The 14,981-nt window shown below is 33.5% G+C and overlaps 1 protein-coding gene across 1 annotated transcript; it reads left to right on the top strand.

The window, feature by feature from the left end:
• Positions 1-241: 241 nt before the first annotated feature.
• On the top strand, positions 242-13,710 carry LOC132545336 (calpain-5-like). Its single transcript, XM_060209016.1, has 14 exons — positions 242-259; positions 1,581-1,748; positions 1,923-2,054; positions 5,189-5,400; positions 6,129-6,318; positions 6,912-7,102; positions 7,463-7,540; positions 8,429-8,609; positions 9,657-9,776; positions 10,548-10,744; positions 11,435-11,455; positions 12,706-12,827; positions 13,056-13,192; positions 13,531-13,710. The coding sequence occupies exons 1-14, from the start codon at positions 242-244 to the stop codon at positions 13,708-13,710; spliced, it is 1,947 nt and encodes a 648-aa protein (XP_060064999.1).
• The last annotated feature ends 1,271 nt before the right edge of the window (positions 13,711-14,981 follow it).

Here is a 14,981-nt window from a genome sequence, read left to right as displayed (position 1 = left end):
ACCGATCAACAGATTAATACATGGGATCAATGGGATTAATTCCCGAGTACGTTTCCGTTAGTTATATTGAATAAGCGAAATTCAAAATGGTGGTTAAGTCTGTGTGACAATATTGTGTTCTAAATAATTATGGATTGAAGATGGAATTCTGTATATCGTGATTGTACAACTGCAATATAAGTAATTATTTATCTAACTGAAAAAACAAATTGTTGTGAGGATTTGAATTTCACTGTCGGACATGGTTAAGATAAAACACGTAAGTATTTAACATATATATTGTAGGTAACGTACCTACTGGTAGGTATTCATGAGAAAGATTACAGCGTTAGACACCGGTATTTACCACGCAATGTAGTTAAATAAAGACATCAAGCTTTCCGTTATGGTCAAATTTCCTCCCAAATTTTCGATATGGTATAACAAGATATTTCGTCATGTTCAAATTTCTTCCTTTGGTGATAAAATCGAGATATCCAATTTTAGCCATGGCATATTTTCGTCATTACTGACCGAGAACCAATATATGTCTTCCCCTTCAATTTGGATTTAGCAGATCAGTATTCGTCATGTAATGTTATGGTAAAAATATCGAAAATTGGACACCAGTAATATACCGCTATGTAATGTTTTGTAATTATGCTATGACACAAAGTGTATTAACATTTCTACAAATATTCCTTTATTTTAATTATTTTAATGAAAGATCTAATGAAATATTCGTCTCTGACCGATAATAGAATGAAAAAATCTAACTCAAGTTATTCTCAGTTATTCTTTGTCTAACACCATCATCATCGTCGTGTATTAATGTAAAATATGCATGTGTAGGACAATGTACAACATGACCTCAGTATACAGATATGGGTATCTCATCAAAGTAGCGAAAATTTTCAGGGTGGTTGACATCCTGACTCGCCAGGAAACGGCAGTGGTCCCCATGACACGAAGTCATCATATTCTACAGTTGTTTCTATATACTATTACTTTTGTTCATTGTTTGCTCTTATGTCACCGATTCTGTATTTGAGGATTTTTGTGATATGTCGGTATTTTCTAGGTATTCTTGTATAAAATGTGTATCTAACATTGCTTCTGACCAAGAACTTCCAGCAGTTCAGTCAGAATTAAAGATTCAAATGGTTTAGGATAATAAACCAAATACTGCAAAAACTTTAATTTTCGTGGGGTTAAAATTTGCATTGGTTTCGTGGTTTTTCCTTTATTTTGCAATCATATGTCCATGAGTTATTGAAATAATCAAAATATACGTTTTATTCTTAGGGATTCCCTGCGTCTAATTTATCAATAAAGTTATAACGCCTCAAAATAAAGTATTTGTAATTGGAATTCCACAAAAATATGACTCTGCAGTAACATGAATTTCCTCATCCATGCTGTATAGGAGAGTACGGTTATGCAGAGTCGGCATACTCTTCCAGTAATGAATGAACACGTTATTTTAATGACTAGAATACAACAGTGTCGTAGGAGTGACCTTAGACCCGAAATTCCATATAATATTTAGTTTTATTTTTTTTAATCTCTACTTGACTAAGAATATTTTACTGCTGTTGCAGCTCATCAGTAATATCATGCCAACCAACTACAGAGGTCAGAAATATTCCTCAATCCGGAGTAGTCATGTTAAAGCCGGAACACTTTTTGAGGATCCCGAATTCAAGATCAACAACAAGTCTCTCTTCTTCAGTAAGATTGATCAGGACATTGAATGGAAAAGGCCAAGGGTAAGTCTTACAAAGGTCTTGAGAATATCTTTTTTTTGAAACGATATCACAGATTAAATGGAAATCAGGAGTGTATAAAAGGAAATTCTGAACCTGATTCATACGTGTAAAATATTAACAAGTAGGTACTTTTCCAGTTTAACATATATATCTTACTATTTGTGTGTGTTTCAGGAGCTGTGTAAGGTACCTAAACTAGTAGTCGAGGGAGTCAGTTGTGATGATCTTAACCAAGGGGAGCTGGGAAATGCCTGGTTCGTCACTGCATGTGCCAGCCTTGCCCTGGAAAAGAAACTCTTCGAAAGGGTAAAAACTCTATATACGTCAAGTATCCTAAAAATATCATATATTTCTTATTTCATCTGCTTATGATTTCGTTGATGAATTATACTCAGGCATTACTTACTTATCTTAAGGTTAAACAGTGTTCAATGTTTAACATTATCTTCTAAATCCTTGAAAGTAAACATAAAATATGAACTTGTAGTGTATGACAATTTCGATACCCTATTCAACCTGATCATTATATCAATCGTGAATGTGTCTCGTAAAAGCTCTGGAAACCTACTCAGGATTGTACAAAAGACAGACCAGTGAATATGACCTATTTCCAGGTACCATTCTAGTGACAGACTAATGAATCCAAACCATAATCCCATTTCCATTTGTGTTCCCGATAAATCGATGGAATTTATTGATTTCGAGGCAAATCAATATGTCCTGTGATGAATTCTATTAACCTTCTATTAACATATGTCAGGTCGTTAATTCTATATGACTTTGTATAGGGCTGTGCAGTCCTGTTCAAGGATATGAAAGGGGAGATTATCTATAGCAGTCCATCAATTATATTATACAAGTTGTATAAAGCCTGATACACTCGTTTGTTGTACCTGTGTAAATATCGTTCACTGTCTCACAAAACACATTTTGTGAAGATGACATGTTCGTAAAGATATTCATACTGGCATCGTATACTATTTAATTGCAATGTATACCTGTTGACCTTTTGAAACTGACCCGAAACGTCCACAAAATAAGGTTTTTACACATTTTAACAGATATAACATAGTTATCTCCCTTATGCTTTTAAATGAATAATGTCATCAGTCCTTTATCTTAAGATTAACGTAGGTATATCTGTCATTGTGTTATTTATTCGAAATTTCTGACAATTACATTTGAGATTGCGATTTGTTATAAAAGCTTTCTTCTGGAAATCCTGGCTTTTATCCTCTTTCCATATCACTTTCTGTGGTTTCTGTTTAAAATACGAAGTTTGTGTCTATTGGTAATTTTTGTTATTCGTTAAACTTCATGTCTCAGCTATTTTAACTTAGTACCTTGATATAACTCTGAGTAGCTTTATATAAGATATAACCTCTCATGTTACATAGGACATTGTTATCTACTATCATGAATTGTACGTGTTGATTCTTGAAGAAATATCCTAGCAAGATACACGTTTTAAAGGTCTATGTCTCATCTCCCCTGTCGTCTATATTTCGCCCTCTTTCATTGATTTCATGTTTTGAATCACAGGTTTGTCATCCAGCCAATTCTCTCTTGAAGGTTAAATATTTATGTATGCCCTTGGTGGCTTTATTTAATTAAACATTAATGGAAACTGAAACAACACAATATATGCGAATTTCAAGTTCCCAATATAAAAGGCACAGCTGTTAGATGTATGTTCCTGTTTGTAAACCATCAGAGCAGACGTGAAATATTTTACAAATATCGCCATGTCAATACAGTCACCACATCTGTATAATTATTTAGAGATACTACAGTACAGCTGACATCAATACTTATCAAGAATCCAGCAGGATTCAGGCGAGTTCAGCATTCCATGTGGTCAAAGTATTCTGGGATTTGAAGGTTAAATATAGCTGCTTGATTTGCATGTTATCTAGTCAGCCTGTCAACGTTAATGGTATTAGGATTCCCATTATTAGTTATGTGAATAGGCAGATAACGAATACCAATGCTCAAATAAATTCTAGTTGCAGAAATGGTGGATATTTATGTTTATACGTGCACTTTTTCTAAGGGGTTAGATTCCTTTTTTAATTGGTTGATTCTTTTTTTTCTCTCAATTAGTCCATATTTCTACTACTCTTTTAAAACACCAATTATTCAAATAAGGTTCTTTTTATCTCTCTTTCGCTAATTAATTCAAATCAGAAATGAGTCATCAAATGTGACAATTTTTAAAATGGTCATTTTTCCAATATCAGATATGCATGTTTGGACTTCCATAGCCGAAAAATTGCAAGAAAACGTGGCCATTCATATTCCATTTCTATTCATGTTGCAGATGGTAACAAATTTGATGGGTTTTTTCATCAAATTTTGAAGAATGTTAGACATGTAAAAATGTATATCAAGAATCCATACCATTTTATGAAAAAAAGAAGTTTCTTTCGAGAAGCGTCACAAGTTACGATGTAACAAATTCACCCTACTTCTAGGGCACGTAGGTTAATAGTTAACGCAATATATTTTACAAACATGTCTTAACCGAAATACTAAGCGGACCAAAACCGATGACGACACGATATAGCATTGATAAATTTTTAACGGTTTTCGCCCCACGATACTTTTTTCCAATATCCTACAGCTAGGCCAATCTGACGTGTATATTCTATAATCACTAATAACGGCGACGAAACATGTTGTTTGACACAGTGTCTCGACCAGAAGTCATAACCGTGTCACCATTAGCACACGTGCACTGACAAGCCTGATTCAAATGTCTGTAATTTACATCTTTATTACTAAATCTTCCATTTCACTGTGGGCTGTAAGGTATCACTACAGTATGGGCATTCCTTTAAGTTAATGAATTTATCATAGAGAGCGTATGTCCAGTGTACTTAAACCCTTGTGATGAAATCTGGGGGCAACCGAGAATTTTTAAATGTCAAACCATTTTTAAATATGATTTAGAAAAGCAATCGTCTATTTAGAAACATGGATGGTTTTCGTGTTTTCTATGTTCTTTTTTAATATTTCATCACCACTTAGTCAGGTGTCAGAAGAGTGGACCTGTGTTAATGGAGCTTTTCTTATGACTTTTTCTGTTAACTTTCATTTTCAGATTTTCCTTATTTATCTATGCTATAGTGCCTATTGCTTCGTGGTCTTATAATTTTCTTGAATGTTTAACTACAGAGTCAAAAACAAAAGTGCGCCATGACATATCTTTACGAAAAGGATTCGGAAACTGAGGAAAGCAAATTAGTAGTTCAATGCATAATGATCCATAATACAGAGATACTTTCTTACACCTGTTGTTCTTAGTGTCATTATGTTATAATGTCCTTCTGTGATGCCTTAACTGTTAATCAACTTCAGTTTCTTCACACCATACAAAGCATGGATTATACCAATGTTTTAGTTTATTTCTTACTGGACAGTTTTTCTTTGGTCAATAGGTGGTACCTAATGTGAAGGAACAGGATTGGAATGAGAGAGAGGAGAAGAACACATACGGAGGCGTATTCCATTTTGTGTTATGGCGGTATGGTGAATGGATTGATGTGGTAGTGGATGATAGACTTCCCACGAAAAACGGCAAACTGGTGTTCTGTCATTCCAAATCCCGTAACGAATTCTGGTCTGCACTCCTGGAAAAGGCGTACGCTAAGTATGTTGAGAATTGTGATAACAAACGAGAAAAAATCCTATCTGTGTCGAAGGATGGTTAAAGTGAAAGAATTCTAAAAATAGAAATTTAGAATTTGAAACATCATGGTCAGAAATGATCAACATTTCCTCATATAACTTTGTCGTCCTTTTAGAATTTGTCAGTGAAGCCTCGGGCCTTGGAACCGAATATAAAATTCTTAATTGATCGAAGTAAATGTTAAAATCTATATTGAAATGAATTTAGAAATCATCTCTTCTTGGTATATTCACAAATTCTTAATAAATTATTGGCTTAAACTGTCTTTTTATTCTGGATGTATTACATACCCGGCAATGGGTAAATAAGTCATACATTAAAGAACCACAGAGTGTGCATTCCATATTGTATTTTACTATTAGCACGTAAAAAAGGATCAAACACAATTACACCATTATACCTACTGTGGTGTTCTAAGGTTTTTGATAGAGAACAAATGCATTTGTGAATTCTGTTACGTAACTTGTATCATTAAGGTAGCCCTCAGGAACTACATAAACCATCAGGTAATCGTAACACAAAGCATTGTACAAAAGACACACAAGTGATATCACACAGTTGTGTTCCATCCTTTGTAACCGTTTTAATATTTGTAAATTTACCAAAACAAAAAAACATAATAATTGTTTCAACTATAGAAAAAGCTCATCAATTCACCAATCACTTTTATTTCCATGTTTTTTTTTCAGACTATATGGGGACTACGAGTCCTTGAACACCGGTCGGACGGGTGACGCTCTGGTAGACTTTACTGGCGGGGTGGCAGAGAAGCTTGTAATGTCTAGAATCAACATCAATGACAAGAACGTAAAGAAACAGTTGTTCCTCAAGCTGAAAGATGCATCTGATAACAAGGCACTTATGAACTGCAATATACAAGTAAGATCTGGATCATTCCTCAAATCACTATCAAATGCTGGTTTATAAATTGAATATTATCTGACTCACATCTGTGTGTATCCCTAACTTTTATCCATAACATCACCAGACGTTTCTGTAATACATGTTGTATGATACACTATACGAATCAGTACAGAAGATCATGGTATACTGTTAAGGCCGTTAATTTGGATGCTAACAAAAACATGAAAAGGGATTTTTCAGGTAGTCATGAACATGACTATGATTTTTTCAGCTCATTTCTTTTTCAAGAAATATATGTTTCCTGATTCCATTGAAAATTGAAAAAGAAAAATAAACCACACATTCAAACAAACAAACAAAACAGAATAACGACACTTATTTGAAATTTGCATCTTTACAGATTATTTTTTATTAGACCTATTTGGCTTCGTTTGACTTACATTAAACAGCTAGACTTCTTTTGTCTCACTCCATTAGAATCATAGTGTAACATTAGACTCGCTGGTTTATTGTTTGCAGTATGTCTTGTTTTTGACCATATCTTCAATGACAGAATAAATGGTCTGATATAACTGATTTCGAAATTTCCATCCTATCGATTCATTCAGTGTCAGAGGACAGAAGTTGGTAAGGATACACCTCAGGGCCTGGTTCTAGGTCACGGCTATAACATAACAAAGGTAGCCGAGATAATTGTAGACAAGAAACTTCAGGGCGCTGTAGGGAGTCCTGTCCTCAATATGGTACGCATGGCCAACCCCTGGGGAACCAAGGAGTGGACTGGAGCATGGTCAGACGAGTAAGTCATGTGATTTGTTGCCTATTTATCTATCAATATCAAAAACATTTTAACTTTACCCAATTATTATTGAATAATATTAACTTCCTGGCATTAACAAAAAAAATTGTTTTGATGTAACCCTAAACTATAGAGGTAGCTCCTAAATTTTATATAGTAATATTTCAAAGTTGGTTATTTTCTTAACTCAATCAATTATGAGTAAGTGAAGCTTCACTCAATAATCTTTAAGTTTCTAATAGCAAAGCGTATACAACATTTAGATTATCCGATATCAAGAGAAATGTCAGGTAAATTTGTTCATATTTCTTTCTCAACTATGCTGTCTTTAATGTTCTCACAATTAATTATACGTTTCAGTGCTCCGGAATGGAACAAAATCAGTCGATCAGAATGGCACAAGATTGGTCTGAGGTTTGAACAGGAAGGGGAATTTTGGTAAATGTTGTTAAATTGTGTCTAATTAGTTAACATTTTACATGGAATAACTGAGGTTTGATAGTGCCTCACGCTGAAATGTCGTAACCCGGTTGTATCATATTGAATCATCAGTCCCTGAACTTTCAATTCAGCACTACGTAGGGGATTAAATCAAACCACTGCATTAGTATGAATGAGAAAAACTTATTTTCCAGTCTTCAAAATGTCATTTACATAGTAGAAAATCTGAAAGTCTTAATCATATTTCCCTAAAACTTAAATGTAGTCATATCTGCATTGTTTAAACTTCTAGCGGTCGGTTACGATGAGAACTTTACCAATGAACAATTAATATGATTTTGTGCCATAATAAAAAAGGGATATCCGGATAGGTATCAGAAGATAAAACTTCAGTTTTATTGATCAAGTGAGGTTATTCAGGTTAGCATATTAACACGAAGACATCCGAGCGTTTGAATTGATGTTAAAATGACTAAAGCTTCTTCAAGATTATTGTATTTCAAGAAGTCTGACAGGCCGTACATTCAGAGCAGATTATTATATTTTAGAACAGAAGTTTCACAAAAAAATCAAGCTGTCCAACCTTTTTAAAGATTAGATATTGATTATGTAATTTCCATTGAAGAACGATCTTCAGATATTTGGTTGAATTATAGTTTGAACTAATGTTTTTGTCAGTTAAACAAAAAACATATTTCGGGGATAAACCATACTCAAGGAATCGTTGCGACTAAAGATGTATCTTTGTTTACAAACAGTTTAATGACGTATGGTAAAAAAGTTCGTGAAGTAACATCGATCACTGAATCAACAAAATAAGAGGTCACAAATACGAAAGGACAAATAGTATTAAAATCTAGAGATATTTGCCTTGTTCTATTTCAGGATGAACTTTGATGACTTCGTGGTAAATTTTACAAATGTCGACATATGTCATTTTGTAAACACCGCTATATTCAGCATAAAAAAATCCTGGAATGAATGTGTGTTTCATGGAGAATGGACAGTGTCCGGAAGGAATGGAGGAAATGATTACAACAGTCCGACTTTCCTTAGTAACCCACAGGTAATATTATACACGTCCTTAGTAACCCACAGGTAGCACTACATGCACGTCCGTAGTAACCCACAGGTGACACCATAGTTATATACACCACTTTAGTACCCCACAGGTAACATCCTAGTTACATACCCTATGTGACCCACTTGTCTGTTGTAACCCACAGGTAACACCATAGTTACATCCCTTAATGGTCCACTTGTCTATAGTAACCCACAGGTAACATCATAGTTACATACCCTTAGTGACACACTTGTCTTTAGTAACCCACAGGTAACACCATAGTCACATACAAGCCCTTTGTGACCCACTCGTCCTTAGTAACCCAAAGGCAACACCCTAATTATGTATCATTTATCATATAACTCTTTCAAATAGTATAATGCGACGAAGTGACATTAGTATATCACGAATGCAACATAAGTAGAAATTGTTATAGTATTTTCTTGTTGTCGTTTAAACATAGTGTATCATATGCGTAAAGGGAGGTAAATCAATATCTACACTGTGTATATATGCATTCTCACGATATATTGTGTAGTATCAAACAGCACTACAAACCCTCAATACAACAGTTATTAATGTTAAAATAATTATTTAACTTACTTATGTGAAGTATTAGATGCATGCTTAATATATGTGTACTTAATTAATGTTTAAGATGTTAACGATGCGTGTTTGATAATTTACCTTGTTAGCAGTGTGCGTTTGTTGTTTACAATGTTTAAAGTATGTATATGGTCATTGTCTTGATCACATGGCGTATGTGATGTTTTACCTTTTCTCAATCAGCATTGGATTAATGACCTTGCCACAGTGTGCATGTCATGTTTACCCTGTTCACTGTACGTACTTATCTGGTGTTTACCTTGTTCTCAGTACGTATCTGGTGTTTACCTTGTTCTCAGTACTTATCTGGTGTTTACCTTGTTCTCAGTACCTATCTGGTGTTTACCTTGTTCACAGTACTTATCTAGTGTTTACCTTGTTCACAGTACTTATCTAGTGTTTACCTTGTTCACAGTACTTATCTAGTGTTTACCTTGTTCACAGTACGCATTTGATGTCGCTGGGATGAGCGACAATGTGATGTTCTCACTAGAACAACAGGACATCGTCCATGGACAAGAGTTCGGCCGCAAGCTCAACAAAATCGGCTTCCAGATAATGAAAGTAAGTTCAAATTTATTCTGATTCAGATAAATGGTTTTCAATAGACACTGAAGCACTACAATGTTTATCAATGACATCATACTTGGATTTTAAAATTGATGGAAATGTTTGCACCACCCTATCTATATTTTGACATTTATATTAATTCTTAATTTGAATTGCAAAGTGCATTCTCTACAATGGCAAGTAGTAGACATTTCTGGTGGACAGTTGGTCCTCGAGGTTTGCAGTATCATCACAATTTAATTCATGTTAATAGTGGAACGGTACAGAAAAAATTATATTCTTTGGAAAGTATTTAGTATTGAAATTATGAAGTTGATTGAATGGTAGTTTTAAAACTCCATATTTATTTCGACTAGTTTGAATATTCTGCAATTGCCTTCTCGGTTTCAACAAACTAGGCCAATAGAGAAATTCATAAATAGAAGGACGAAACAGCTGTATGTTACACTTTACTTCATTGTTTAGCTCTGCTTTGTCTAACTCTAAATTTGTGTTAAATTTCCTTATGTGTCTTTTGGTTTCCCGGAATGCTTCATTGTAGAACATCATTTTTAAACCATTGTTACTGAAATAAATTCTAATTTTAAATCGCTCAAAATCTGGATGATTTTTTAATTTTATCTGATTTGAGCAATAATAAATATTAATTTTTTAAATAAATAACAATTTAACTGAATTCAACTCACACATGCTGATATGAAAATTGCTTCCGTTCACGTAGGCTTTGAGGATATGATTAAAGATTCTCCGTTGTTACAATTACAGGTAGAGGAGAATAGAAAATACCGGGTACATATCCAGGGAGAAGCGGTGTACTGTTCGGAATACATCGCTGATCGTAGTATATACGGCATAGTGAAGCTAATGAAAGGTCGATACGTTGTTTTACCTACTACAACGGAATCGACAGAGTTAGGTCCCTTTATGCTGCGGATGTACTCGGGCAGCAAGGCGTCTGGAAGGTGAGTTATTTCCCTTGGTAATGTAGAGGAATACTTTCTTAAAATAAAAAATAAAAATTAATATTATTTCGGAAAGACGTTTTCATTGCTAGAAATGACGAATATATTGTAATATTTTGTAGAAAATGATTTCATTTTGAAACTTTAAGTCAAAATTTGCATTGTTATATTGATGAATACATATTAACCTTTTGAATAAAGACACTTTAAAGTGTTAACATATATTTAGAGATTATTTTCCACTATTTTCAAGGACGGTAGAATTGGGGAAAAATACATTCAAATCTTAATTGATAGAGAAAGATGTAGTCTCGTTTCATGAATCAAATGAAAGACATTTTAAAGTTATCGTGACTAGCATTAAAATACAATTAATTAGGGGTAATGTGATCAATATTAAAATCAATAATGTAGATATACAGTTAACTCTTTACTGGCTGCAACATGTCAGGTGGTGATACTTATCAAAACTATTTATGTACCACTTGGTACTCGTAACATTTATTATTTTTTTGTAAATATGATATTCGAAGGCAAAATAAGTCTTTTCCAGAAGACAAATCTCAAATCTATTTAGAAATCTACAGCATAATAATGTTTGATTATTAATTTATCGGCTTGTTCTCAAAGTTCTTATATGTGGCATAGTATGCAATTAACAATATCTTTTCATTATGCACACGCGTGTAGTGGAAAGTTTTCGTCCCCTGTGTAAGTATGCTAGCATATCCTCGGCGTCGCATGAATCTGTTGTTGCATGTTGTTAAACCTTGTGGTGGATATGTGATGCTGGTATACCATGTGTGGTTTAATGAATGCCTGACGTCATTAAAGAAGGTTTAATTTATGTTTCATGAAGTAATTATGAAAATATCATGATAAGTTACGTATTTACAATAGACAATGAATGACTGAAGTCCATGGAAACATGGTGTTCTCTGTTCAGAACCCGGATCAGATGTCATTACCGCCAATACAACAAGCTTGCAAATATTTTATATTAATTGTTGTTTATTATTGTGAATTTTTTTCATGACTTTCATCTGTTTTCTTTATTCGGTCGATTTTTTTCCTAACATGAATTGCACAATTACGTACATGAAGCAATGTCAATACGTATTCTAACATGAAGTTGTTGATAGCAAGAAAATTATGTACATGACATATCTTGTCCACAAATGTCGAAATATTATCAATGATTTGTAGGTAATTCTAAAACCTATATATTTAACAATATTAAGTGAATTCGTATTTAATTATTGTTCAGTGTTTTTCACTTACATTAATTTTGACTGTATACGGGGGCCGCGATAGGTCAGTTTGTAGACCTTACTAAACCTCGTGTTAAGTAGGTGGTGCATTGTTCGACGCTGCCTTCCAGAGGCGGTTTGTATTTCTCAGGAAGCTGAGGAACGAACCACTCTGTGTTAACGTGGTTATATCTTAAGCAAATACAATTTACTCTAATTGCTTTCGATGTCATGCGATGACGTTGTGCATTCGTGGACGACAATGAATTATTAGATACACTTTTGAGATATATTTGTTATTACTGAGGACACTATAAAATATCCTCTATATAACAGGCCTTCTGTAATTAATACATCATGGCACATAAAGAATCGATTTTAAAAATTAAAAAAAAAACATCCTTTAAAAATATTAATATTTCAAACTTTTTAATTTGAATTTTTTTTCAATGTTTCGTTTTACATTTTAATTGCGTGCAAATTGATATTCACATGAATGTGCATTCTGTACATTTTTAATAAAACTCGCTTTGTTGCTCTGTGACGTATGACTATATACTTTATACAAGTTACAAGAATACTATGAGAAGTAATTCCTGAAAATTGTATTATTGATACACAGAATATTGTCAGTTTAGTTTATTACGTACAATTAGCAGTCGCATATCAGTCATCACAGCAACAAAACTGGGTTTCTTTTCTCTGACACAGGGAAATGGAAAAAGAGTGCCCCTCCACTACATGTCCGTGCACGGCTAAGCATAAGATTGTTACCACAATACACGTGACTGGTGCGGAGGGATTGGAGCTACCAACAGGGTCAAAGGTTAAAAGTAAGTTTCTTCACTGTGATAACAGACATTAATTATTTTCACAATCAGTTTCTATGTTACTATAGGTTAATAGCTAAGGATATGGATTTGCTTTCAGCAATACAAAGAGAGAGTATTAGGTTCTCTTTGTTGTCGATATCAACAATGTAACTCTACTAAAAGCGATGTAGACTGACAATAACTATATTAATAAGACCTTTTGATGTTAGTAAATTGTCTTTATTTCAGCTATCGACGCTTACGTCGTGATCAGATGTGAAGGTGAAAAGGTGACGTCACAAACCTGTCCAAATTCGTCTCAACCTAAATGGGAGGTCAAGGCCACCTTTTATAGGAAAAAACCCGACGAACCTGTTGTGGTTGAGGTAATTATCTTCCACGCTTGACGTCACAAGCAAATGAAACAGCGTTTATGTAGTTTTATATAATAGTGACCCCTTAGGTTTTCGAGTTGGTGGTAAGACCTGGTTCATTTGGTACGTTATTGGAAAATTCACATAAAAATTCCTCGTTTACAGTGCAAGTGTTACGATGTAAAACATGTGACATTTCTTCTCAGAGTTAAATCATCTCATGATATATAAATCCTATATTTCAACATTATCATCAAATTCTAGCTTATATATTATATTCGTCTTCCTTAATGAAGCAACGAAATAAGTATGTAATACTGCAAAATTCAACCTATTGTTTGTGTTTGTAGGTATGGAATGACAACGTACTGATAGATGACTGTTTGGGAGAGGCCCACGTGTCTGAGGAGGGATCTGAACAAGGGGACATAACTACAGTTGACATCATGGGCAGAAAGAAGGAAAAGGATATTAAGAAAGGCAAACTTCATATATTTCTCCGCTCTAGTCACGATTTACAGTATCTGTGATGACCACATATTTATGAAGTATTTCTGTCCTACCTTTGTAGTGATAACTATTTTTTTTTAGAAACAGTATTACACCCATGAAGTGATCCATTGGGTATTAGACAATTTAGTCATTAAATCCGTTCTGACTTGAAACAATTATGATGCATGTCGTAAATTAATTTACAGCTTAAGAATCTTATAATTTCAAAAGAACAATACGTTAGAAAATTAGTTTAATGCTTAAAAGGACCGTGAACACGTGATTATCGTGTTCGCATTGACGTGACATTAACATTTTAATTGTATCCGAAAATGATCACAAGACTTGTGAAATTATTAGGATGATTAAATGTTTAAAAGATTACAGAAAGAGGTATGTTATTTAATCCGTCCGTCCATTTTTTGGAAAATGTCGAGTATTTCAATTTAAGCAGGAAACGTTATGTAGTATGACATGGTTCTCTTTTCTCTCCAAACATCCCAACAATGATAATTTATCATCTTTCTCGTCAAAAGTGCTAATATCATTTCAGTTCTAAAATAGTAGTAAGCCAAATATCATTATCATTGATATTGTGTGTTTATTGGATTTCAGAACAGCAATAAAGATTGTATTTATCATATTTTTTTAAGTATCTGAATTAACTGTTCTATATATATATATATATATATATTTATTTTTTTAATTTGCTGAACTATGCTTAGCTGTTTCTTTTACATAACTGATTCATATTCCGTCCACTTTCTACTTGAAACATGTTGCAATTAACGAACTACATGTATTCATAGAACTATTTACATTATATTTTCACTGCACTGGTATTTTGCATAAATTTTATTTCATAATCCGTCCATATACTAGGTATACGATCTTTTTACATTTCATATTTCAGTACTTGACGAAATGTGGTATATATGTGTATATGTATTTACATTACCATGTCGATTATCCGTGATTGATCTCTCTATAAGCTGTTTCTGTGATATTTGTGGTATTTTCAGTTTGTAGGTACCATCGTACATCTGACGTCACATTTCTGTGTGTTGTTTCTATAGAATATAACTTTGATGTACGCGTCGTCTGTGTGTCTGTTGATCCTGTACATATGCTTTTATGCAAATATGTTATTAGATAAGTATATTTTAAGACTATATAGTTATAAATTAAGAATACATTGTTAAAAGTTAACAATACATGGTTATCAGTTAAAAGAACAAAATTGATTGAGGATTTGTTAAAAATGAAAATTTAACATTTTTTGAATGAACATGTCGTCAACGTTGTATTT

This window comes from Ylistrum balloti, unplaced genomic scaffold, assembly GCF_031769215.1.
Source record: "Ylistrum balloti isolate Yb309-2 unplaced genomic scaffold, AGI_CSIRO_Ybal_v1 Utg369594, whole genome shotgun sequence".
Taxonomy (NCBI): Eukaryota; Metazoa; Mollusca; class Bivalvia; order Pectinida; family Pectinidae; genus Ylistrum; species Ylistrum balloti.
This window is presented reverse-complemented; position numbering and strand designations above follow the sequence as displayed.